The sequence below is a fragment of the Scomber scombrus genome, chromosome 14, assembly GCF_963691925.1.
Source record: "Scomber scombrus chromosome 14, fScoSco1.1, whole genome shotgun sequence".
Classification (NCBI taxonomy): Eukaryota; Metazoa; Chordata; class Actinopteri; order Scombriformes; family Scombridae; genus Scomber; species Scomber scombrus.
The window spans coordinates 3,170,737-3,197,318 of NC_084983.1; the positions used below are offsets into that span (position 1 = coordinate 3,170,737).

At 41.8% G+C, this 26,582-nt stretch overlaps 1 protein-coding gene across 1 annotated transcript in view; it reads right to left on the reverse strand.

Annotated features, from left to right (window-relative positions):
- robo3 (roundabout, axon guidance receptor, homolog 3 (Drosophila)) overlaps positions 1–26,582 on the reverse strand; it is a 171,741-nt gene that overhangs the window by 58,602 nt on the left and 86,557 nt on the right. The window contains exon 2 of the mRNA XM_062432652.1: positions 17,027–17,353. Coding sequence (XP_062288636.1) covers positions 17,027–17,353 — 327 coding nt within the window. The remainder of the gene's footprint in view (positions 1–17,026; positions 17,354–26,582) is intronic.

Here is a 26,582-nt window from a genome sequence, read left to right on the forward strand (position 1 = left end):
TGAAGTGGCATCGAATGTCACACTGTGCCCTGGAGAATGGTCCGATAAGGACTTGATTCCAGGGGATACACAGCTGCACCCAAGATTTTCTAAGGATGGAAGTATTTTATTACTTTGGCTTTAAAAAGAAAAGGGCTTAATCCAGGTAGTTCTGTCAAGATGACCATGAAGTAAGAGATAGTTAAAGATTAAATATCAGTGGTAATTTTGAAATGATTAATGATCAGCAGGTGTCTATTACTGAACTTGGTGCATATATATGTGTCTAGAGAGCAATTACAGGCCTTGGCTAACCTTCCATCCCTCCTGCTGGACGTTTGGCCCCCTCCTTCCCCCCTCATACACACACTCAAACAGAGCAGAACAAGCTAGAGGCATACCAGACCCATTCGACTGAAATAGCCATATTTCAAGTCAAAACGTATTAAATAGTAGTATTAGAATATTACTTGGCAGGAAAAATTGCTTCACATGGAAGACTGCATCACGACTCACGCCACACAAACTCTCCCGTGAACCTGGTACCACTGAATTCTCTCCAAGTTTGTGCGCAGACACAAATAAATCCAGTCTACTTTAACCACAAACAAGTGCGTACACACACACACACACAAACAAACTTCTCCTCATTGGAGTGCAAATCCCTCCAATCTCCTGGCTTGTGGAGTGTTCACCTATGTGTGTCTTGGCAGCAGGTTCCCATCCCAAGTCTGAACTGGTGCTGCTGCTCCGGCTGTGCTCACCCACCCAGCAACCTTGAGGTTAATCCACCGCAAACCTCCCCTGGCATGCCATGTTGTCCCAGTGTATGTGTGTGTGTGTCCATGTGTTTTTCTGCCAATTTTTGATCTGTGCTTCATCTCTGCAATTCCTGATGGGATACACACATCCCAGTCCCACTCCCCCCAAACCCTTTACAACTTTCAGCAGAGAAGTCAGCAGAGTATGGATTCTCTGTAATTCTCCTGGAATTAAAGTTACATTGCGGCTCCCGGCTTTTGGATTTTTCCTCCAGCAGAGTGAACCATCCTTCAAAGAACCAAGTTATGGCTACAAGCATCCACCCCACTGTAGTGTCCTTGGGCAAACCCATGATTTGTTCCTTACTCCAGGCTGCTGTCATACAGCTGACCCTGACTTGTGACCTCGTGCAGTCAGGAGTAAGAAAAAACAATTTACTCGCGTGGATCAATAATATCACATTATGAAAAAGCGGTACTTAAGATTTATGTCTCGCTCTCTTTAGTCTCTTAATGGGAACCGATGATAAACACTGAAGGCTCATGACTTCTGTGGAAGAAAGATGTCTTTGATGGAGTACAGTCAAGGTGAATGGTTGTTCTGGGCTCAATCTATGTCGGATCTATCAAGTTAATGAAGCAGAGTATTTACTGGGTTATTTTTCTGTACGCAGTGGGGATTTAGTCTGGAAAAGGACTTAAGATCATTTTAAATTGAAATCATACATTTCATGAAGCAGATGCTTTGAGCTTTCCCTGCGTGACGTTTCTCTTTAATTGAAGCTGGCATATATCTTTCAGAGGGCATGCAGAGATGCATCTCGAAGCCCTGCAACTCTTTGTTCCAAAAGCAAATGTATGTCTCTCTCGTAGACACTATGATGTAAATGACAGAGATAGAGACATGCCACATCTTTTCAAATTACCCCAGCAACTCATGAAATATTCACACTGTTTGACAATATTTAATTCAGCTTGAGTGGCTCCCCACTCCTCCTAAAGCTGAATAAATTATCAGGTGAAGCTGTCCACGCCCGGATTGACAGGCTTACAGCTTACTACCCTTTTTCTGACAAAGAAGCATAAAAAAACAATATAACACACAGAAATTTTGTGGAGTGGATTTTAAAGGGAATTTTTTTGCTATAGTGGGAAATGGGCCATGCCTTTAGAAAATGAGGAAAAGAGGAGATGAAAACAGCAGTTTGATGGGAGTTGTTTGGCAAAAACAAGCCAGTGAGAGAGATTCAGAGAAAAAATCTGGACCGCATGCTATGAAGAGAGGAGGAGGGGGGATTTGCAAACATGAACATCCATACGCCCACTTAATCTGATTGTAATTCAAGCAATATGCACACCGATATGTGATCTGCAATATGAGGTTTGGAAGTAGATGTATGTGCATATTCAAGTGTATATTACCCCATAAAATGAAAGAACCCCCGTCCTCTTCAAACACATGGAGACTATTATGGCTGCTTTGACAAGTTAAACAAGGAAAGGTGCTACAAAAGTAATGTATGCATGGCATTGCTAAGGAGAGCCGAAACAACGAAAGACAAGCCTCCACACCCCCTCCTCTGCCCACCCTCACCACCACCCTTGAACCCTGAGGGCCCCCAACAACAATACCATTACAGAGGTGGTCGAAGCTCCTGTGTGTGGTCAGCTAATAAAGCAATTGTCTGGCCCTGAAAAGAGGATTACTTTAATCTAGTAATGGCCGATGTCGTGCAGCCCATAGCGGTGGGGTAAGAGGGTCACTGAGAATTGCTGAGAAGCCTATTGTAAGGCAACCCTGTCACCCACGCCCCCTCCCCTTGTCTGCTTGCCCTGCGTTGCCCTCAGCTGACCAGCCAGCCCAATCAAGGCTACTGTAGTTCACCCATCTGGAAAACTAGAAACACTATTTAACCCGACCTCAAGGGGAACTGGGCGGACAGAGGAGGCTTTAGACAATGGGCCCCTCCCCACCCACCCAGCCACCCTACACATACACAGTGACACCATTAATTATCGGCCTCTGTGGTGGGATGGTGGCAATGAGCACCTTCAAGAATTCCGCTCCAACAATGAGGCAATACAAGTGTTCAGACCAACAATAGGACTGCGTTGTTCATTCAGTTCAATGACACCACCGCACCGACCCAACAATCAAAGGGTGTCAAAACAGTTGGGTCTGGTTAAACTTTAGCCACAATACAATGCAAAGTCAAGTATTTACAAGTACACATTCCTGGTAGAACACTTTGTGATGTGGGTGTCAAGATTCCAGAAAATGATTGATACTTTTGTAAAGTCCTATCACATAGTATCATAAATCACAGTAGAGTGCTTCGGCACCTGTTGAGCCTTGAAATTCAAGGATGAATCCTTCACATCGGACAACCTGGATCATACTTTATTGTCGTCATTCCCCGTTGTTTTCCAACGCTGTTTTAAAAATGCAGGGTGTTATTTTTGGTCTGAGTAGTATGATATAAGGCTCGTGTTCATAATCTTGCTCTAGTATTTGTGAGGAACCACCTAGACATCTTTGTTGGGAGATGGATGGCTTAAAAGCACAACAATAGTGCAGGCGAATCCTGACAGTTGCCTGTAAGTGTGTAAGCAGTTTTCTACACTGTCTCAACTGTCAGTTGTCTATCCTGTCGGTTGCACACACACTTACACACACACACACAGTCCTGTCATTATCTGACATATGTGCGGTTTCGGTGTGAGATCACTGACTGTCCACTTTCCCTTGCCTCGCTGCGATGCCCGAGAGGTGAGGCAGGTGAATCGTCTCTGTGACATCAGCGTCTTTCTCTTGGGAGACGAGCCAGACCGCCCGTGTCAGCTGACCCCCCCCTCTATCAGCTGTCGCCATCCGCTAACTCAAGTCATGGCTGAGGCCCAAAGGATGCGGCAGTCCTCCTTGTCAAACGTACGCAAATATGTTCACGTAGCTGGTAGCAGATGGCCAGGCCTTGTATCCTGCCTCGTGCCCAGCACACTTTTTACCCCGTCGGTGTGCCGTGCCTGTTCATACCCCTGCATTGAAAGGGGAGGAGGTGGCGGTGGTGTGACTTGGGGGGGGAGGGAAAAGCAACAGTTCCAATTTTCCACCCTGTCAACAAACTCCAAAAACAGATGGATCTTGGAGCAGAAATCCATTTAGCTCCACTTGAATGACTTAAGCCCCTGTTCGCTGACCTTTTTTAACTCCGAGGTGGGAGCACGTCTTAAGGAGAAATGAATCTTGTACAAATACACACAAGTAGAAATCAATAAGCATTTTCCACTGCTGTTCGCCCGCATATTTACCATTTGCAGACAGGTCAAATATGGCTAAACACCCCTGAAAAACCATTTTTACCACAAAGAGCTGGCGGCTGATATTACTACGCCCATATTCAAAGGTGAACGCCTCTGTCGATAAATAGTTCCAAAGGTTACTTTTAATTGAGATGCTGCCTTTTTAATGAGTTCCTCTACTTTTATGAGACAAGCCATTAGCAAGGTAAGACAAGGAAAAGTAAACAGAGATGAACATCTTAAAAGCATATCAAGAAATCTCTACTGTTTAACATGCACTCACTGCTTGAGAAGATGCTCTTTATATGACAGAAGCAAAAAGCTACAGCAAACATACAAAGAAAGAACATAAGCCCCTTCTTTATATGCAGAGAGGCAACCGCATCAATAATGCTAATTTAACATTTAGGACCAGGGACTTCCAAGTATTTTCTGTCACTCAAATATTCATGTTCGATCAAGTGCTTACAAGTCGCTGCATCAAAGCTGAAAATATCAATGAATATATGCCATATCCATAGTCTAGATTAAACTACAGCCCTATTTTTGGCTTGAGGGCTGACATGTATCACTGTGGCACCAATGAGAAGATGTCCAATAACGGGATTGAGCTGTCGAGTTCCTGAAATCAGCTCTCTTGCGTGGGGGGATGAATAGGCAAATAACCGTAATGAATTCCCAACTATGAATGACTCATCCAATAACTTGAATAAATTGTCCTATAATTGAAATGAGCTGGCAAAATCTGGAAAGACATATACATCAATTAGAATTTGTTGTCTAATGACTTTATTATGGTTCAATTACTAAAATTAGTTGGGACATAACAATGATGGAAGATTGTCCAGCTGATGAGAATGAAACATCCACTGACTACAGTCTAAGGCCCTGCTGGTACACTGATTTGTCCTTTGAACAGAATGAGCTCATGAAAAAACACAATTCACTGTTCAATACACAGAATGATTTTTCCGATAACTCCACAAATTGGTTCAATAATTACAATGTGATGCCGTCCAAAGAGCACATTTGGTGGTAAACGTTCACGTGTCCATGTACAGTTATTTTCACAGCAACAACACAGTTGCTTTAATGTCTTCCCTTTTTATCCTCTTGGTAATGAAGCTCTGATTGCGTTGGATTGATTTGTTTGAACTGTGTATCGACTGTGTTGACCTCTCGTGCTTACTGTCTGTTGTGAATGATACCTCAAACTGCCTGAATGTATCCTTCCTCTCCTGTTATTTGTGATGATTTGTACTGAGCTGTCCCTTCTGTGTGTTTGTGTTGCTCCTGGCTAACACTTTGCCGTCACTGTTATTCGGGTTTGTTCAGTCTATTTCTTGTCACATCTCATTTTCATTCTCTTTCATTCTTCTGTTCAACTTCCTGTACATCAGGACTCACATTTTATCACGTTGCCTTATCATAGGGTTGCCACCTGTATTGTAAAATATGGAATTACCTTATAATTGGAAACTAAAAGATGTGTTCTGTATTCAAGTCATATGGGACGCACCTTTGTTCCATATTTTTAAGAATCAGTTCAATGCAAGTCTATGGGAGATAAATATTCCAGGTTAGACTATTAATACAGGGCAATGTGTATGAGATAGACGAAACCTCCATTGCTCTGTTATCCCTCAGCCTATCTGTCGGGTTATGTTCCACTACCCAAGCAGAGAATAGGCTTCTCATTGGTCGTAAGCCAGTTGGTGCTGTTTGAATCAATCCAATATGGCATCCCATTTCCATGATGATGGCTAGCACATAGTGAACACATCACGCACTCAGAGAACTGCTCTGCAAACATGATTATGTTATGGTAAACTTCAAATCTAAACATCCATAAACCAACAAGCTAATGAAAATGACATTAAACCAGCTACCATTAGGGTAGCACTTCAATTGGAGAGTAACCAGTTTAAGGCTAATTGCTGGAAGGGAGGATAGTACATGAGGACATGACCATTGTTTGAACTATTTTAGGAAATTACACAAGGTAAACATGTAGTTTAGCTTGTAAAGTGTGTCAGCGTATTCTGTAATTATATTGCCATTCTCTGTTGGGACAAGAAGATCTGAATAAATATTTGCAAAGATGATTGGAAAACAGATTATTTGGAGTAATGACCTATGAGCGGCACAGTTTAATATGTGGGCAATTACACATGTTGGGTCAAGTATCTTAAAATAATTTGACATGCAGGCCTGTAAACCTCACAGCTATGATGGTATTTCAAGCTGAGCTTACACATTTTGGTCAAAATCTAGCTACATGGCTTGGACAAGTTATTGATGTCATTTAATTTGCTTATTATTTGTTGACGTGACTACCGGTCTGGTAAATGGTTGAAACCATTGCAGTTTCCTTGATGTGATTATGTATGGTAAGGATAGGACTTCTCACAACCAAGTATGTGGTCAATTTTATGTTATATCTTTAGATGAGTCTACTACTGAAGGGTAATGGAGGTGTTAGACCTTTTGGACAAAAAGAACCTCCACGTCTGACTACATGCTGCAATGGTCAATCTACCACAAGTTCAAATTACCAGCAAAAACAACTAAATTTAGATACAGGTAGGATTTAGATATTTTATTGTATAATTGACGAACACTGTGACATATGAACAAATATCACTGTTCTGCTGTGATGTCTTCTCATTTGTTGTACATTCCTGCCTCAAAGGAGCTTAAACTGCAGCTCAGTATCTTTGTGTGTGATAAGGCTTCTAACTGGATGTCCTGGTTCATATTTCCTTTTCTTAATCAGTGCCCTGTAGCAACACACATCACAAAGCTCTTTGTGTTGTTTAGCCACAGGGCTACTGGCCTCAATGGAGGTCATTTGCATCCTATAAGACGAAGACTAATGACTCTTAATGAATTAATCAAGACACTTCAGCAGTGCGAATAAAAAACATCCACTATGGTTCAAGATTTTTAAGTGTTATTGTGCTTAAACAAAAGGCTAAATCAGACTTGTTAATTTTCAAAGCAACTGTGCTCCATGTAATTGTCAGGTAAAACAATCAAAAGTCAAAAAGAAGGACACCGAAGAAGAAGAAGAAGGCGTCTTTGTGCTCGAGCCGTGTAATTTAATAAAAAGGAGATTTGCTGAGTCTGCTTTTTTGACTTTTAAATCAGACTTCTTTTCCATCCCATTGGAAAAAAAGTCAAATCAGCAAATTCTGAATGTACGTAATTGCAACAATGTTAAATATTGAAGTACTGCAAATGGTGTAATTGAATGTAGGCTTTTAAAATTCATGGGACATTCATATGTATTTGGTCCACCCATTAACTTTACATTTATATTCAGGGGCAGCACCTTAAATTAGTATAATCCAATACAACACCAGACACTACTTTTATTTCACTACTTTTAATTGATTGTAGAGATGCTTTTTTTATGTGTTCACCCTGTATGTCCATGTATGAATGAAACATACATTTGCAAGTACAATAAATGGGAAGAAACCTTAGAAACGACCAACTAGGACAGTTATTGAGCACAGAGGGATGGTGTGTCAGTGTGGCTGCTCAGAGAGATAATGGGGTGTGATTGGACATAACGGTTGGAGCAAGGGGTTGTCATTGTTCTCCGAGGCCCCCGTGGCCCTTGTGCTACACTGTCGTTAAAGGGGGGGAAGGGGTTAAAGCTCTTCCTCACACCACCTGTTGTCAACGCCCCCTCCCCAGTTCACCCCCACCTCAACCCCAAACCCTCATCCTTCTGCTTTTGTCCCACTGACCCTTTATGACAAACAGCAACACACACACACGCACACACCCACACACACATGCTGGTCACTGGTCACACTCGCCTTTAGTGTGGTCTAATTAATTCATGGTTATCCTCTGGAGGAGGGTTTGGCTGGTGGGTCTGGCTCAATGACCGGCAGACGGTCAGATCATACAGAGGGGGTTAAGCCAGAGGGCCGTGGCCTCACTCCGGCCATCTGATCCCCTTCTTTTAAGACCAGAATGGCCACCGGCTCTGTCCTTCACAAGGCTGCACGGACCTGCAATCCCATTAGTGAAGCATGAACACACCTCAGAGCTCACACACATACACAGAGACACACACACGCAGAGAGAGAGTAGAGAGGAGAGAGGAGAGCTTGTTATCATCAAGCGAGTGAGAATGTCACTGCTGTGAGTGTTCAGTATGAGAGGTGATGGTGATACTGTATCACTCCGTCTTGACTTTATGTGCTGAATAGAAACCCCCCCACACACACACACAGACACAGTCTGATTCATGGGAAGTATGAGAGGTTGAGTATGCATCCCGATGTCCACATGATATCTCAACTGGTAAAAAGTCAATCTGTATAGAGCCGGGGGAGATGATAATTGGGAAATAAGACTTGACAGTTAGCTGTCCTGACAAATAGATTTGAATGGGCAAAGTGCTTCAGACAGCTGGTGGAAAACATTGTCATGCTCCGGTGGAGGCGCAGGAAGATGCAGGGTGGGCTCAACGTGAAACTCATACCGGTGGGATGTGCACTCATGCTCCACTCGCAGATTCCCATCTAAAAATATTCCGGTTTTCTTTGCTTTTTTTAAACTGGTCAACAATGTATAAATAGGAGAAGCAATACATTTGTTCTCATTGGGGCACCTACTGTATCTTTGCACTAATAGGAGCACTTTCCCTGCTTCTACTGTTCTACATGGCCTTGACGCCATGTAGAATGAACTGATTGTAAAACAATTACATTAAAAAGATGCTTAAGTGCTGACAAGACTAACTACAGCGGAGGCCAACAACCTGTCTTTCACCCACCGGTTGATTGACAGACTTGAAATCAGCTTATCTTATAGGTTAGAAGACAAGCAGATACAATCAGCTGTCTCATAATAGCTTCATAGATAATATCAGCTCATTCAAAGCAGGTTAACAGGTAACAAAACAGGGCTCATTCAGAACGGGTTAACAGACACAACTGCTGCTAAAACAGGTTTGAGGATACAAACACAGTTATTCAGGCTGTTTATGTTGACAGTGCAGAGAATGTCATACATATTTTCTTGTCTGTCTTCATTTAAAAATGGATCTACCTGGTGCTTACACATACTGTAAAGGTTTCTAATGTAAGCAAAGATCAGTGGCCACTTAGCTGTTCCCAGCAGGTACTAGTGCAGGCTGCATAGTATAAAGATCAGTGGGACTGCTCCACACTTCACTGTGTATGACAGCATGTGCCGCAAAGCTCCAATCACAACCCATATGGCTCCAGACCACCAGGGTTAATAACAGGGACAGAGGGCAGCTCCAGGAGAGCAGAGGGAGGGAGGGGGGGCAGAGAAGCAGGGGAAGAGGAGGGGTGGGGGTTCTTCATCTCTCTTTTATCAGAATCACCCAACCTACACTTCTCTTCTCCCTCCTCACGCCAAATCCTTTCCCCCACTCCCAAAATCCGTAAACCCTGAAATCCATTTTTCTGCACGCGGGTCACAGCGATTGAAAACGGTACGACAGGTGTGAGTATATTTGCGTGTGTGTGTGTGTCTGTGTGTGTGTGTGAGCGAGAGAGAAAGAGAGAGAAAACAGGGAAAGGAGGATCCAACTGGTGACAGTGCTTTTCAGCTGTTTCTCCCTCACACTGGTGTTTGGAATTTCTACGGGTGAGAAAGTTAGCCCAGACTACCGTTATAAAGGCTTACACACACACACACACACAAAGACAGAGGAAGAGTTTCATCACATCTTCACCTGTTCACTCCCCCAAATTCCACACGGCAGCTGCCATCTCGAACCTTGAAGGCTTGACCGCTAAACAACCTTAAATAAAAGGGAGTGCGGGTGGATGGGGGTGGATTGGTTTTGAGGGCATAAAAACCCTTACTTACCATCAGTCAGTTGTATTTTAAATGCGTCTAACTCCACCCCACCCACCCGCCCACCCACCTACCTCCTCCCCTCCTCTGTTGCTCTGAATATTCATGAGCCATAAAGCCAGGCAGTAGAGATGTAGCCAGGCATAATAAAAACGTCAGAGGTATAAAACACTCAAAGAAAAAGCCGCCAGGAGCTCGGGCAAGTCCCTCTGAATGTCAAATCCCCACCCAGGGGTGTCTGGCCTGTTAGGTCTATTGTGCTTGACTGACTTTTATACATCTGACATGAATCGGCCTCGGCTCCCCGGCTTGTAACTTCGCCGGGCCGCATTTTCAGGATCAAAGGATCTGGTTTAATGCGTGAAATCGGATAGGATTGGGGCTCAAAAACACAACTTTTGGAAGGGAGTATTTGGTAAGGTGGTGTGAGATTTGTTCTTAATGCAAAGTAATTGAATGGACAGGCTGGAAAAAATAGCACAAAAGACAGGATTTTCAAATTGCTGGGTGATAGTAACACTTAGAAGAACGTTGGTACTTTTGGGGATATATAAGAAAATATGTGTATATATATTCTCAGTATTATTCGATATGTGTTGTGTTTGTTATGTTCATTGGTATCTATTTGAAAGACTAATATAAAAAAAAGAGTAGGTGTTAGAGGCAAATGCTTCAGCCTACACCTTTTTGGTAAGAAACTGCTTTATTTGTTTATTTATTTATTTAATTTCTTATTGGTCAGTCACTGTTTCTAAAGGAGATGAAGAAAATAAGGACATATGATTATTTATTTTATTTATAAATGTGTATTTGAGTTTAATAACCAAAATAAACTACATTAAACTAAACTTACAGCACATTAATTTAAAGAAGTTGTACATCCGTTGGTGTTTTTTTATGAATATTCCCTATTAATCCAACATTGATGACATACTCATATTCAACACCCACCCTTCCAAGTTAATGCAGTGCAATATCCAACCTGTTTGTCTTTAATACCAACTACTTCAAAGTCATCATGTTTAAAACATGCAGAAGCTATATAACCTGTCTACTCCATCATATCTGAGGTGAAGTTACACCTACTGAAGCTTGAAAAGACTCCCAACTCATGCATCAAGCATCCATTCATCAAAGCTGCCATTAATAATAAGTGGAGACTGTTACTGAGGTAACTAAGCAGAACCCTCCCTAATGAGGTATTGAGTACCTAATTGTCAGCGTTTGAATGCCCGCAAAGGAAAAATGGTCCACACCCACTTGAGAAATAACGAGAAGGAATTATTACACCTATTCAGACAGGGGCCCTCTCAATAAACACACTGACACAGGTGAGTATAAAAAAAATTATTATTATAACGACTCTGATTCATTGCTTTCAGCTGTTATACTGAGCTGGTGTTTTCAATGCATAACATTAATAAAGCCTTGGATTGATGTTGAACCATGTCATTATTTTCAAGGACAAATTAAAGTGGAAATAAACAACGTTTTTGCTTTAAGTAATTATAATGAAGTAAATATTGATTGCACAGTATGATGTCTGTAGAATGATGATATCATCGGCATATAGACTGTTTCTGTCTACCAGCAGGTATGATCTCTCTCGGGGAAATGAAGGCTCCATTTATGTCGCAAATGAAGTGCATCATTCATTGCTCAACCAAATCTAATTTTAGGTGGCTAACCACTTTCTATTGTCTTATTACTATATGATATGTGGAATATTGAAGAGGCAGATCTGATGACAAACGCTATGTTTTAGTTGTGAGTATACGACCTGAAAAGTGTCAGTTACTTGTCCATATGAACGTCAACGGACAGAATATGTTATATCATCATCTCTGTTGAAATTTGTTAAAAAACATAAACATGCTACCAACCCAATTTGCTTTCCTCAACACATACTCAAGAACTTCTATCTACTTTCACGTCTCCAATATAGACTAAACGACTGAACGAACACACAGTTTTTCTCCTGTAGTTTGTGTTTCTTTGTGTGAAGCAATAATGTTACTCGAACTGTGTTATTACCATGTAGGGCTGGGTATCAGTACTCGTTACCTTTAAGGTATCGACCAAAATAAATCGATACCAAGTAGTATCAATTTCTGCTCCTGTCAATGGATGGACTCACAGCCAATCAACACAAGCTTTCTTCAATTTAATGCAACATGTGATTGGCCCAAGTACTCAACTGGTATCAGTATCACTTTAAGGATACTTGGATTGGTACTGGTATCGTAATTCTTTAAATGATACCCAGCCCTATGACCATGCAATAAACATCATTACAATAGCTTTTGCCTCTTCAATTAAATTCAATATAAAATGAATGAATTTGAATTTATCTCCTCAGTAAACACACTTCTTTCTTATCTCTTAAGTCCAAAGTGATGTTGATCATTGCTTCATGAAGCTAGACTCTGAGGAAAATGGACATGGATGTGGTTGTCTTTTCAAAAGCAGAACAGACAATAATACCACTTGGAAATACTAGGGGAGGAATGTTGAAAAGTTGTCTGTTTCCACTTTAAATGTCAGTCTAATAGTATTAGTATGTGCACACATTCTTAAAGTGACACGTCTTTTAGGGAGGATAGATCACCATGACATTTGGTGTAGATATTCATAGTGATGAGATGATGCTTGTCCAAGACCTCATTTCCTAAAAAGATAAAGAATCTGTGTCCATGTTGGATTTTCATGCTCTATAAATTTAAGTGTAAGTTAACTTTGCCACAGGACTTGTGTGAGATACATCTTCTATACATTTGGGGTGAACTGGAGCTGAGTACAGCAGATGTTCTCCGTCAGCGAGGAATCTATAAACCTCACAGCCACCTTTGAAGCCTGCGCACAATGTTTGATCATCAGATAGATTTTCGGGGTGGAGTATCACTTTAAAGATGAAATCTACGACTTTGCACACATTCACACCACAGCTGAGATGATTGAGTGTCTAGTGTTACATTTGTTTGACCCGTGAGGTCAAAGCACTGCTCGTTTATCAGCTGCTGCTTCAATGCTGCATGAGAAAATGTCTATAAGAGACATCTGTGGCAACGGCTCCACTTTAAAGAGATCTGTGCTTTTATCTGTCCCTTTTGGTACACGCATGAAACACATGAAGCATATACAGTTAAATTCGGAAATACTTGGACAGTGACACATTTTTCTGGACGCCTCCACGATGGATTTAAAAAGAAACAGCTGAGATGCAGTTGAAGTGTAGAGATATACACAATCCCTTCAAGTCAGAGGCTCATTTTTAATACTTTATCAAGAATCACTTGGAGGTGATGACTCAACTGTCCAATTACTTTTGGCCCCTTGAAAAAGAGTGGGCTACATATTAAAGATAACATCATTATTATAAGTCATTATTTTATTTTTTTTATTTTATTTCATTATATTGTATACCCAGCCCTATAACTCATTACTTAACTGTAACTTGTTTTGGTCAACAGGTGAAATAACAAAGCTTGTGTCAGTGCCCAATTTAATACAGACCTAACTGTAACACTTCAAAATAAACCACCTCCTCATAAGCTCTAACATTCAATTCGACTTTAAGTGCTACAAAATGTTACCGTTCCATCCAACACTGCAGCTCAGCAGCCATCATCACCCTGCCTGCCTCTCAGCCTGCAGCAGATGGACTGCGAGGGGTTAAATCTCCTGAACCTACCGCTGTTCCCACTGTGTTGGCTCCGGCCTCGATACCAAAATATACACACACCAATACGCAGTGCAGCTCTCTCTCAGTTTGCCCCCAGTGCTTCCAAGTCACAGGCTGGGGAGCAAAGTAACACCATGCCACAAAGTGCCATCTTGCGCCTCCTCTTGTGCCACACTGAGCCCCCCTGGCACTTCCAGGCAGGCTTATGTGCCTGTGGCCTTATCTCCGGCCCCACTGGCGCCGTGCAGAGAGGGGCGGGTAGAGGGAGGGGTGGTGGTGGTGGGGGGCAGGCAGGAGTTGGCGTTGGTTCGGCTTTGGCACTGACCATTGTTTGTTCTGTATAACCTCTCTCTCTCTCTCTCTCTCTCTTTCTCTTTTTCTCTCTCTCTCTCTTTTTCTCTCTGGAGGCAAAGCTCCAAAAGCGTGTCTGTTGGTTGGTGCAGGGGCGTGCAAACACAAACACACACACGAGCACACACACACACACACACACTCACGAGCACACACACACACACACACACACACTCGGAAGAAGACACATAAAAATCACACTTGTGGTTTTTTCCGACACCACCACGGATTAGAGGGTCTTATCTGTGAGAGCAACTGTTGTGCACAAAGTTGTCTCCCTGATCTTGTGTGTGTATGCTAGTGTTTGTGTGTGTGTATGCTAGTGTTTGTGTGTGTGTGTATGTGTGTGCGCGCAGACAGCTGCAGAGAATGTCACCTCCCAAAAGACCATGGCATCAGGAGAGAAAGCAACAGACTTATTTTTTAAAAAGGAGGAAAAACAGATAGATAGCCGTGTGTCCTTGTAGACTGAGAGACACCCTGATATGAGAGGAGCCTTAGAATACACAGCCGACCACGGTGAGTGCAAACATGACCCCTCACGGCCTCACTGAGACTTGTCTGAGATGCTGTCAGCGTTGGCCTACAAGGGACCTTGTTACTCTCACGGCGGCTGCCAGAAATATCTCAAGGGTGCTGGTGAAAAAATAATACTAATAATAGCATCCCGGGTGTTTTGGGCGATCCAAATGTCACGAATTAAGAAAAGCAAAGACGACTTATCTGGAACAGTGCGTATAAAAAAGTGTCCGGGAAAACATTTAGGATTATTGGTGGAAGGGGAGGGAGGGAGAGTTCTAGCAACTCTGTGATGAGTGATTCACCTCCACCTCCATCTATTCTACAAGCTTCCTTTTACAGCTTATATCACAAATCCCTCTGGAGCTCCTGATGTTGATACCTAAACAGAGCAGAGGCAAGGTGAAAGGTAGTTCTTCTTTAGGTAAGGTGCACAGATCCCAGCTGTTTATGAGGAGATAGAGAATGATTCATGGGTTCTTTTTTTTCTCTGTAGAGGCAGTCGAGGGATATTCAGCCCCGATGATTAGGTTTAGGGGCTGGAACCTTGGCGGGGAAGTATGATGGCTGACTGGAAGGTGTTTGACAGGAGTCTGGAGTTTTGTTGTTGAGTGGTTCGTGTTAGCGCGGGGAGAAATTCCTGAGATGGTTTCGGTTTTTAAAGGGAGGAGGAGGAGGAGGAGGAGGAGGAGGAGGAGGAGGAGAGGCCGGAGTGAAGGGAACAGACGAAATGTTCAAATCTTCACTGGTGTTGCTGTAAAATCTGTCAGGAGGGATTTTTGTCTACATTAGTAGAAAGCGAGGATAACATGGGAAAGTTTACTTTGCATTCAGTGTTTTAAGTTTTGTGTGACATGGTTGCCTCTATTAATATAACATATACTTCATATCTTTTCATCCATAATATAAATATTTGAACAGCACCTGATTTTTTAGTCTATGTTCAACACATGAGTCACTTCATTTCCTTATAATGTGACAGTAAGCAGCAACAAACTAGCCGACATCTTTACTTCTATTCATATAAGCTTCATAGATTTTTTTAATTTCCTGTTGCTGTCAAAATAAAGTCAAACTTCATAGTAATCTTTTTTAGATTTAGATCATTTATTCTAACATGTTAAAATAACAAAATAAAATACATAGACTGCAACATTTTTAGATAAACAAATATTTTAGAGTATTCAACACATCATTTAAAGTTTTTATGGGTATGGGTATGAATGTGTTTACTATAGTTATGTGTATATATTTTATATTTGGACTGCTCAAACAGTTTAATTTTATACTTGCAATGACAATAAAGATCTATCTATAACCAACTTTTCTACTCCTACCTTGCTTTTCTTCTTCTTTTTAAACTCTAACAATCAAATTAAAGCCAGTAGTCCTCTTACACTAAAAAGTAGTGGCTGTATCTAAGAGCATGGATTTAATTGGTCCGACCAGCACTTCATTAAAGTGTCAACGGTCACAAGCAGCCGTGTTACAGAGATTGAAAAAAATGAAGAGGTGTCTGTTAAAAAAAAGCCATTTGACAGCAGTTTGTTGTACTTTAAGGAAACAACATCTGCTAGTTAGAAGCTGCCAACTAACAGTGGCCTTTCCCCCCTCCTCACCCCCTCCTATTCCCCCCTCCTCACCAGCAAGAAACTTTTTCAGCTTTCTTGTCCGGTGGCGACAACTGTTATCACCATCCTGTCTTTTTTTTTTTTTTTCTTCCATACTGGCTCTAGCTGTCATCCGTCTACATGACCGCGGCTGGTCGCGGGAGCCTGGTCGCGACACGACAGAGGGGCTCCGGCTCTCCGGAGCGAGAGGAGATAGGATGAGGTGTCAGAAGGCTGGAGAAGAGGATGAGGGGTGGGGGTGGGGGTGGGGGCGGGGGGGAGTCCTCGGGGTTTCGAGCTGCCAGGAGATCTGACACCAAGGTCAGGGGTGGCGTCTCCAGCTAACTCAGCCGAGTGATGGTGATGATAAGAGAGCAGAGAGACTCTTTTGAAGCCGCCTCCGTCCCCCCTTCTGCTTTTATGAATGTGCTGCTGATGTTATGACTGCTGAAATCTATACGTGCTTTAATTCTTCCCTTATTACTGAGACTACATGATACATAACACCATGTCTGACACCTGATATGTGGACAAGCACTGAGCTATCAACCATCTCTACTTGTCTATAAACACAGTATCACACTGTTCCTTCTGTTCTCTCTGTCAGTGATGTTATCTCCAGCTCTGCCTCTCTAAAACACTCATGTGCTATTTCTATTTCGTTGTATGTATTTTAAAGGGGCTCATGTTAAATGTCTATCATGATCATTGGCTGATCATGATAAAAAAAAGGATTTCTTGATACTTTGGTCTTTTTTTTTTTTTATCACTATATAGTGTCAAATGTAATCTGCCCTTCACACTCTTTCCACTCACATGTGACTCCTCGGCTTTTGTGCAATGCAACATTCAATTTCTTCTGGTTTAATCACACACACACACACACACACACACACACACACACACCCACACACACACACACACACGCAGATCCCTCAAGCCTGGCAGAAAAAAAATCTAAAACCACTTACGTGCCACCTCCAGCGATGCATTGCGACTGACCGCCTCCCCCAGGTAGTTGCGGGCGACGCACACGTAGACGCCCTCGTCGGGTTTGCTTCTCCTGCCGTGTACGATCCTCAGGAAGAAGAGCGAGCCGCTGGGAAGGAGCATCCGGTGGGAGCGCGGGTCCTCCCGGTCCGTCTCCACCCGCTCGCCGTCTTTGTACCATTCCACGATGGGGGTGGGGCGCCCCTCGGCCTTACAGTTCAGAGTGGCCGGCTCGCCTTTGGACACGATCAGATCGGACGGGTGTTCCACGATCCGAGGAGCAGCATCTTCTAACCTGGGTCGAGATCCTGGAGGCAAGAAAGACAAATGTAAGGGTTTTTGTGCATTGCAGGGCAGACATTAGTGGTGATGCATTTGTTGTATTGATGAAGATAACAGAATTTTAGAATTCCCAGAAATAGATCTGAAATGTGCAAAAACACATTTGTCTTGGCTACAGATTGACAAGTTGATAATAAGACAGAACAAGTGACGACATGAAGACGAGGAATAAAATGATGAGGGAACAAAAACAAAGACAAAATTAAAAAGGGAAAAAACTGAAAAAACGCACACAAAATAAGAATGATTAAATGTTTAGAAAATCTAAATAAAGTAAAATAAATAAGAGAAAATAAAAAACTGATTAAAAAATAATTAAAAATAAGAGATAATAAGACTCTTATTAAAAGAGTAAAAAAAAACAAGGAGGGGAATTATTATAGCCAATTTATCTCTAAATTAAATCAATGTTGGTGCTGGCAATAGACAACAAATTAAAAATAAAAACACAGAATTAACAGTCTGAGGTACTGATAGTTTTTCAAAGTATTTAAAAAGCACAGAATCTGCTCAGTCATTAACCCTTTATCAGGTGAATAACTATATATATAGTATGTATGGTAACTGTAAGCATCCAATATAGCCCCCCCATGCCTCTCTGTGAGGTTGTAGAACCATGTGGATTTTTATTTAGAGACTTTTTGGAAAATGTTTGACCCTAGACCGGTGAGGAACCATATAAGGTAACTTCATTGACCTTAATTTTCAACAAGAATAACTCTCTTTCAATGAGTGATCTGTAAAGGGTTAATGCTGCATTATTCAAAAAGTCATTTCCATCATTCAGACCCTCTGTGGCTGGAGTATGAACTATCATAAACACACAGAACATTCTAAATCTCTCTGTTTACACTCTGGCCAGTGAACACAAGAGGCGAGTGGGCGGCACGACTTCTAAAAAAAAGTGCACTCTCCCTCTCTTTCTCTCTCTCTCTCTCGCCCCTCTCTTCAAAAGCTCTCTAGCTCGAACAGCTGCCGATAAACACGCTATTTTATCGCCGACAACACGGCCGTGTGAAACGAGCGTGTAATGTAATTGCTCGACGGTTACACTGGCGGTATAAATCAAGAGGACGTGTGAAATGACATGCTCTATATTCTGCATCTGTGGGACCAAAAAAACGGAACTCTTTGGCAGCGGAGGAGAGGTAGAATGAAATGTGGTAGAACTGTGTTAATCAGAACCTCATGGGAGCTGGAATGGCTGAAATCTTTAGATATGGACTATATGAGCAAATCAACACACATGAAAACATTTAAATAGGTGTTTTTTTAATGTAAATGAATCATTTGTACGGCTCCTGCATGGTGCAAGCATCTGTAAACTGCTTATCATTATGAATGCATTGTGTTGTTGTGTGTTGTAGTGTGTGTGTGTGTGTGTGTGTGTGTGTGTGTGTGTGTGTGTGTGTGGTCAGCGCCCTCAGAACAGCCTGCAGACTCTCTCGCTCTATTTTTTTTTCTTTCTTTTGAACGTCTGATTGAAAGAAAGAGGGAAGCAGACAGAGAAGGAGGCGAGGTAATTCCCACAGGTTTTATTTTGCAAGCTTTGAAATAGCTTCCTCCCCTCCTCCTCCTCCTCCTACTACTCCTCCTCTTCCTCCTCCTCTATCTTTCCTCTTCCTCCTCCATTTTGAATGACAGCATGTTGGAGGCGCAATTATGTGTGAATAGCAAAATAACACAAACTCAAGCACCATGAGGCACGAGCGAAATTTCCCCCCGGAGAGAGCGCATGAAAGGAGGACAACGGGAGGTATACCACTCGCCTGTGTTTTCATAGAAGAAGAACTGAGTCTGATTGTTGCGGTGCGGTTGTGTGCTCCTGACTTTTGCGACTGTAGTTTTTTTTTTAAATTTGTCTCACGTTCCTTCTCAGCTGGAGAGCTTTAAACTAAAACCATTTTTCACTGTCAGATCGGCACATGCTTTAGTACGACAGCGTATTAGGGCCAAAAAAAGAAAGAAAAGAAAGTGATCTGAAGGAGGGTTAGGGGTTAAACTCATAAATCCATGAGAAAAAAAAAGTGGATGTTCTCTGGAAATATAAAGTCGAGAATTTGCGAGAAAGAAAACTCACAAATTTATGAGAAATACTATTTATTTTCAAAGTCTGGATGCTTAGGATGACACGGTGATTCTGGGCTAAGATAACAAGTATCTCCTTATTGCTAAACCCAACTGAAAAGTACAACTTGATCAGTTCTTCCACTGCAGGCATAATGCACGACAAGCAACGTCTCTCAAGTGTTGCAAAGTGATGCTTTTTCACGCAAATTTGACACTTTATACTATCAGAGAACATCCAAAGTTTTTTTCTCGGAAACTTACGACTTTAAAATTCAGGTCAGTATTCTTTTTTTCTTTTTACATATATGGCTCTAACACGCCGTCGTACTTTAGCCATGCTGTACGGCGCTGTATTACTTTCAGAGGGTTCGCAGCAGCTGATTGGAGGAAGTGTTGGAACAACATAACAGGAAGACAGAAAACATGTATCGCTATGTTCAGCGTTTAGGAGTTTTTTGTATCTCCTGAATAACACACGAGTCAGCATCGCTTGAGTTCTGTGATCCCTTTCTTGTGGAATAACTTATTACTCGGTTAAAGTTTAAACAACGAGAGAAACAAAGTCGGGATGACAGCGTTTTTTTTTTTTTCTTTCCTGGCTTTTTTGTAAGTGAGCCAAGAAAAATCTAATAAAAACATTAGAGCCACGAGGAAAAAAGGGCAGCAGACTGTTGCAGACCTGTAGGCAAATCTCACACCTGCAGGAGATGATCCAGATAGCAACTTGTTTCCTGTGCTCTTCCTCTCCTCTGTGGAGAGATAGCTGGCAACGTGCCTACAGCTCAGGTACACACTGCCACTAATAATGCAGGCCCCGACCTAAGAGGGTCGTAACGCTTCTACTCACAGGTGCATGAATGAATGAATGAATGAATGAGGAGGAGTTCAAAGGTTCAGTCTGTCCTGATAACACAAGATAAGAAAAGCAGTCAAAATTCCAGTCCTCAAAGTGAAAAATCCCCTATAGGGTTTTTTTTTTGGGAGGGGTGTAGGGTTGGGGTTGGATTAAGAACTCCATTAAAGTGCTTTATGCTGATGGGGATGTAGAGTACAGTCTGATGGCACTGCACTGGATGCAATTACATTCACAAAGATGGAGAAACAGGAAGCTCTGGATAGGAGGAAATGGTATTTGAGGCTTTGAAGTTTGCTTCTAGTTGGAATCTAATAGCAGCTGAGCTTCTGTCTGCTGTCTACTGTCAGGCACAGCAAAATGCAATAAGATATACCTTTTAAGCTGCTGTTAGTGGTATAAAAAAAACCACATCATGACATTTTCTTTCTTTTACTTCCTTTAATTGGACATTGACTCTATACTGTGTTGAGTTTAAGAGGCTGCAGAGATTTTATGAGAAAAAAAACCTTCAAAAATGTGAATGTGAAATTGACTTTTATATTTATATAATGTCCAACATATACTGGTGTGTGCTATGGAAGAATTGGAGCTGAATTCATATTTAAAAATCAACATAAATCACACCCAGAAAATACATCACACTCACTGAGACTGATCTAAATGCAGCAAAACCTGTGGGACATGATGCAGTTTATGGAGTTATGGCTTCATATTCATTGCACCATTTAGGATGTGATGTTTTTTTTTGTGCTGTGCAGCATAAAAACAGCTGCTGCACAGTTGTAAGTGGTTGTAGTTGAAAGTGGTCATGTTGGTGATGGCTGAGTCCTCGTGCGTGGACATTAACTGCTTGTCGGGAGACAGCTGGCACTGTCCCAAAGTGCCGTCTCTGGTCCACAGAGGTCTAATCTTATCTGTGCAAATCCTAATACATACGCCTGTGATTTTCTATGAGAGGCTACGATGTGGTGCAACCAAAATGAACGCATTGTAAAACTAATAAATAAGTCAAAAACAGCGATATTTTTACAAGGTTGTTTCCCGTCGAATGAAAACCGAAAAACGATCATTATTTTGTTAAGTGCCTCTCCTGCCTCAAGGTCTCCGAGCGGTGGATAGAGCGCGTAATAGCTTTTAGGTAATAGCTTTTATATGTATCATGGCTGAACTGAGTCTGTCTGGTATGGGGAGGGGGAAGGGAGGAGGGGGGGGGGGGGGCTGGCTGTCTGTTGGGGGAGAGAGAACTCAGCGGGACAGAGCCTTTAAGAGCTGAAATGTAAAGCTGAAGCTTTTAAAAAAAAAAAAAAACAAGGAGGAAGAGACCAACCGCAGGGCGAGTGCGAAGCGAGCTAAATATCATCAAGTCGGAGCGGGGCGGCAACCGCTGAACCTCGGCTTGTTAAAATGATACGCATATCATCCAAGGACATTTAAAGTTAATGAAATGATCTCTTAGCCTACTGTCTTCTACACATAGGGACGCTCTGGCCATCTTAATCTGTGATGTCACACGGATACAGAGCTCAGCGAGGAGGGGAAAAGTAGCCGTGACTGCATCCGAGATGAATCAGCGAGTATGATGAGACATTTTTGTGAAATCTACACCGATCACAGCATGACGATAGTGATCTTTGCTTTCTTTTGTGCGGCCGCGGGCTCGTACATTACTGTGACGGCAGCTATCTGCATGTAGATAGAGACTGACTGCCACACAACTCAAAATATATTTGAATTTCTCAGCTGAGTGGTATTCCCTTCAGTATAAATGAATGTAAAGGCAGGGAAAGATGAGCTCAAATTGGGTTCAATGGACAGCTGGAGTCTGGAGACTGTACCCCGGTTGTCTTGAGAATGGTGAGTAATAGGCGAAATCCAGACACTCTGAGGACCTATTAGCTCCTTGCCGATGTTGTACTACAGCGGGATGGCAGTGGCTCTCAGAGCTACATGCCAGCTAATGAAACCACAGGGATGTCGGATGAGTCCGGAGCGAGTTTGACAAGAGTGACGTGTGAAGGGATTTTGAACTAACTGCCACAAAACACTTGAAGTATTTATGTGTGACTTCCTTCTGTAGATGTGATAGCTGTCAGACATCAATGGTGGTGAAGATGTTTTTAAAATCTTACTTTTGAAAAGGTCCTGTCTGTAATTTGTGACTCAAACAAATACAGATGTTTTAATACAAAGTACAAGGACCAGTTTGATGAGTATGGGTAAAACCAGAAATGTGAGGTTGGGTATTAAAAAAAGGAATTGCACTTTCTAGCTCTTTAAATGTGAGGATTTGTTGCTTCTGCTTCTGCTTTACATGATTCTAAATTGAATATCTGACTTTTGGAATTCTGATCGAACCAAAACAAGACATTTGAAGACGTCGCTTTGAGCTTTAGCAAACTGAACCAGACCTCATCACCTATTCTCAAACATTTTATAGAGAAAACACGTTATGTTATGGCCCTCACAGCCAACAAATAAACACCTGTGAGGAAACTCCGAGTCATCACGAGAGATCAAACACATGTTCATTCTGCATCTGACACATGACATGATATTTTCGTTGATGCAAGAGGTGTGAAACTGCACTGACGGCATTTATGCATCACTGCAAGAAGAGAATTATTAATAACTTAGAGGATGGTGGGCTCAACTTCCTGCACTGTTGTTTTTCATACACTGTATAGCTTTATAGAGCTTATCTAGTCACGATAAGAACATATTTCAGGTATAAATATGATACAACACAACAAGATAAGATACGATAAGTTATAAGATATGTTAAGATACGCTAAGATAGCAAAAATAGTAAGAGCATCAATAAAAAAAATAAAAGAACAAAAAATAATATGAAGTAAACAAGCAATATGAACAATAGGAAATTTAAAAAAAATAGTAACAGCATGTTGAGAGGAATTTTGGTGTAATGATAATATACCTATGTGTGATATTGTGTGGGTCATGCTGATCCACTCAAACCAATGGCTAACATAGTTTCCAGAGGGTTGTACAATACGTCTCAATACAGAATAATATCCAGATGTGCTGATTAAGCTGTCTGTTCTGAGATGATATGATTATCCCACAGAGGAGAACACAGCAGAGTTTATTTTAATTAATTCCACTCAGTGTGAACTTTCCCTGAGTTTATATATGGCGCTTTTCCACTACACAGTTCCAGAACGACTCGCCTCGACTCAGCTCGCCTCCCCATCGGTACGGTTCCAGAACAGACCTTTTCCATTACAAAAAAGTACCTACTCAACGTGGGCGGGGTCGTCATAACACAGCGAAACTGCCGTGACTTCGTTTTATACGCGACACAAAACACATAAACAATGGAGGACATTGAGGCAGTGGTGTACTTGCTACTGTATGTGGCTTTCTGTCACACACAAAGCAAGAAAATTGAGCCGTATGGCTGTAACTATGGTTGTAACGCTGCTGCCGGTATTTAAAAATACCAAGTTTTATTCTTGTGTGGGATGGCTCATGACGCTTCCAGCGACAACTACCAATCAGCGGCCAGCAGTGTGTCGACGTCACATTTTATTACCGGCTTGGCTCGCTTGGAACCTCACCAGAGCAGGTACTAAAAAAGTACCAGGTACCAGGTACTATCCCTAGTGGAAATGCAAAAAGAGTCGAGGCAAGTCGTGCTGGAACTGTGTAGTGGAAAAGCGCCAATAGTGTGCTCTGTATATAGAATGTATTTAAACATCAGGACACATATGTATACATAGTGAATAACTGACAAGCAACTTCAAAGTCATTTTAACTTGGGGAGTGGGGTTAAAAGGAGGTGGGGATAATAAAGCCTGAGAGGGGTGACAGAGAAATAGTGCGAATGAGGGAAAACTGGAACAAAACAGCCACGGGGAGCACAAAGTCCTCCTGCTGCAATGTCCTCGCTGTAATAATGGAGGATGGCAAAGTGCTGAGGCATAACTTTTCCTCATCTAGCACAAGAACAAGTGGCCCTGCATGTCCCGCTGATATAAAACAAGAACAGAGGACCACTGCCAAAGATCTACAGCGGACCCCCCCCCCCCCCACACGCATCCCGACTTTCACCTTATTTCACCACACACACAAGCAGATTTACTTCCTCTGAAACAGCAAAAAAGCAACACCCAGTACTTCACATGTCAGCCCAGTCTTGACTTGCATTGAAATGCTACAGAGAATGGATGACGGGGGGGGTGGTGGGGTTCAGACTGTTGACGTCACTCAAGACAAAAAGAAACATGATATTAATTCTTCGGACTGTCATCATAAACTTTAAAAAGCTCCCAAAAATAGAGACATTTTCAAAATAAATGTCAACTTTTTTTTTCCTTGCACGAAATTAGACCCCCTCATTAAAAGTTGTCTTGACTGACAACGTAATAATATTCCACAGCTTCTTCTGACATGAGAATAGTTCCACTCCAATTATCCAGAAATTATTCCCTGCTAAGAAGTCACAGGGTCACAAAGAGCGACTGTCGACGTGTTTCTGGCGTGTGATTAGAGATGAGCTCACCAAGCTGCCGATGTAGACAAACAGACCTCCTGGATCATCATTATATAAGAGGGAAACCTGAGGGCTAAAACAAAAAGTAAGCAAATTTTAAGGCAAAGCCGTGTAGTTCTTCCGATTTTGGAATATGGAGGGCTGTGGAAAGTTCATTCCCGACATCGTTTTATTTGACGAGCGACTCGTTTTGTGCGACACAGGCTGTTAAACCACTCTCTGCAGCTCTGTATGTAAATATGCACTTACCCCTGCATCTCTCACAGACACTATTTTTCAAACACAGATGGTATAATGCTCATATGATGGTCTGACTCACACAATAAATCTGTGAAGGGCTCTCATTTTGGTCTGATGTTTGTACAAGGCTCAGCCGTGAGGTCAACACAAATCCTCAGACCTATTTAACAACTGTCTGACTGCTCAAAGCAAAAGGTCTTTACAGGTCTGCTCTGCTCTGTGGAACCGAGACCCAACCCAGTCCAGATTCTAGTTTGTCTAATCGGGTCAGGTCGGGTCTGGGCTCTGTACGTTGATGGGTTCATTCGGATCTACTCGGGTATTTAACACAAGTCATGTGGTACGTCAGAAAACAGTGTGCTTTGTGGATCGTCAAAGTAGAACAAGAAGGTAGGTCTGTCACAATAATGATCATACAATAACGTAAATATCAGCATCATCATATCTATATATGGACTTATCGTATGACACTTGGACATGACATTGATCAATTTTTTTACCTCATTATTGCCACACTTCAAATTAGCAGCTAAGAGGCTATTCATGTCACATTGACTAAGCAAGTAGTTGGAATTAAATGTAAATAACTCTGTCCCCAACCATAATGGCAGTCTTTTTACAGAAGTACAGCGCCCACTCTCCAATCCTACTCCTCGCCCCCCTTACATTATTATACTATCATATTATCATTATATCAGTGGTATAAAATGATCTTCAAATGACAATAATATCGTTTATCACGATTATTTCTGAGATAATATATCGTCCGACTAAAATAGTTATCGGAAGAGAAATTTTGAAATCTATGACTTCAATCAAAAGCTCATGCAGTAAATCTGAAAACCATGTTAAGTCATGCATTAACACAATGTTTGCTCTGAACTGTTCAGTCGGACATGAACCCTGAAGCCTCCTCCTTTAGAGAGGACATGTTCGTCACTCAGCAAACGGAGTTGTCTGCGGTGTACGTGAGGAACGGCGTATAAAGATCTGGCTTAACATCGGAGGGTTTGTCAGACTTCCTTACACCGTTTGGGTCAGAGAACTCTGTCCCTGCTCAGCTGAGCAGTATTGATTGTGACTTTGTGTGCTAAAGCACGCTGTAATTGTAATTGATTTATTCTGTTATAAAGTACTTAAACTCGGCCGACTCTGATGACTTTTGTTTCTCACCAGGGAAGTTCCTGAAATTTCCTCCACATCGACAAAGATGAGAAAAAGGTTCTGACACAGAGAACTGAAGCCAAACCAAAAAATCTCATCAGTCTACCAAATCTTAATTAAGTTAAATTCCTTTTGGAATTGAAATCACAGATATTACAGTAAATATTAATTTATATTCAATTAAATAAAGAGTAAATAGCACACAGAAGGTTTTATTGTTGGTACAGGAGGTGGAAAAGGATTTTTAGTTATTATATTACATGTTATAAATCTGTGTTTGAAGCATATAAACTAATTATTCTTGTTTCTATGACTTTACATTACTGCTCTTTCCCACTGCAGCTGCCTGTTA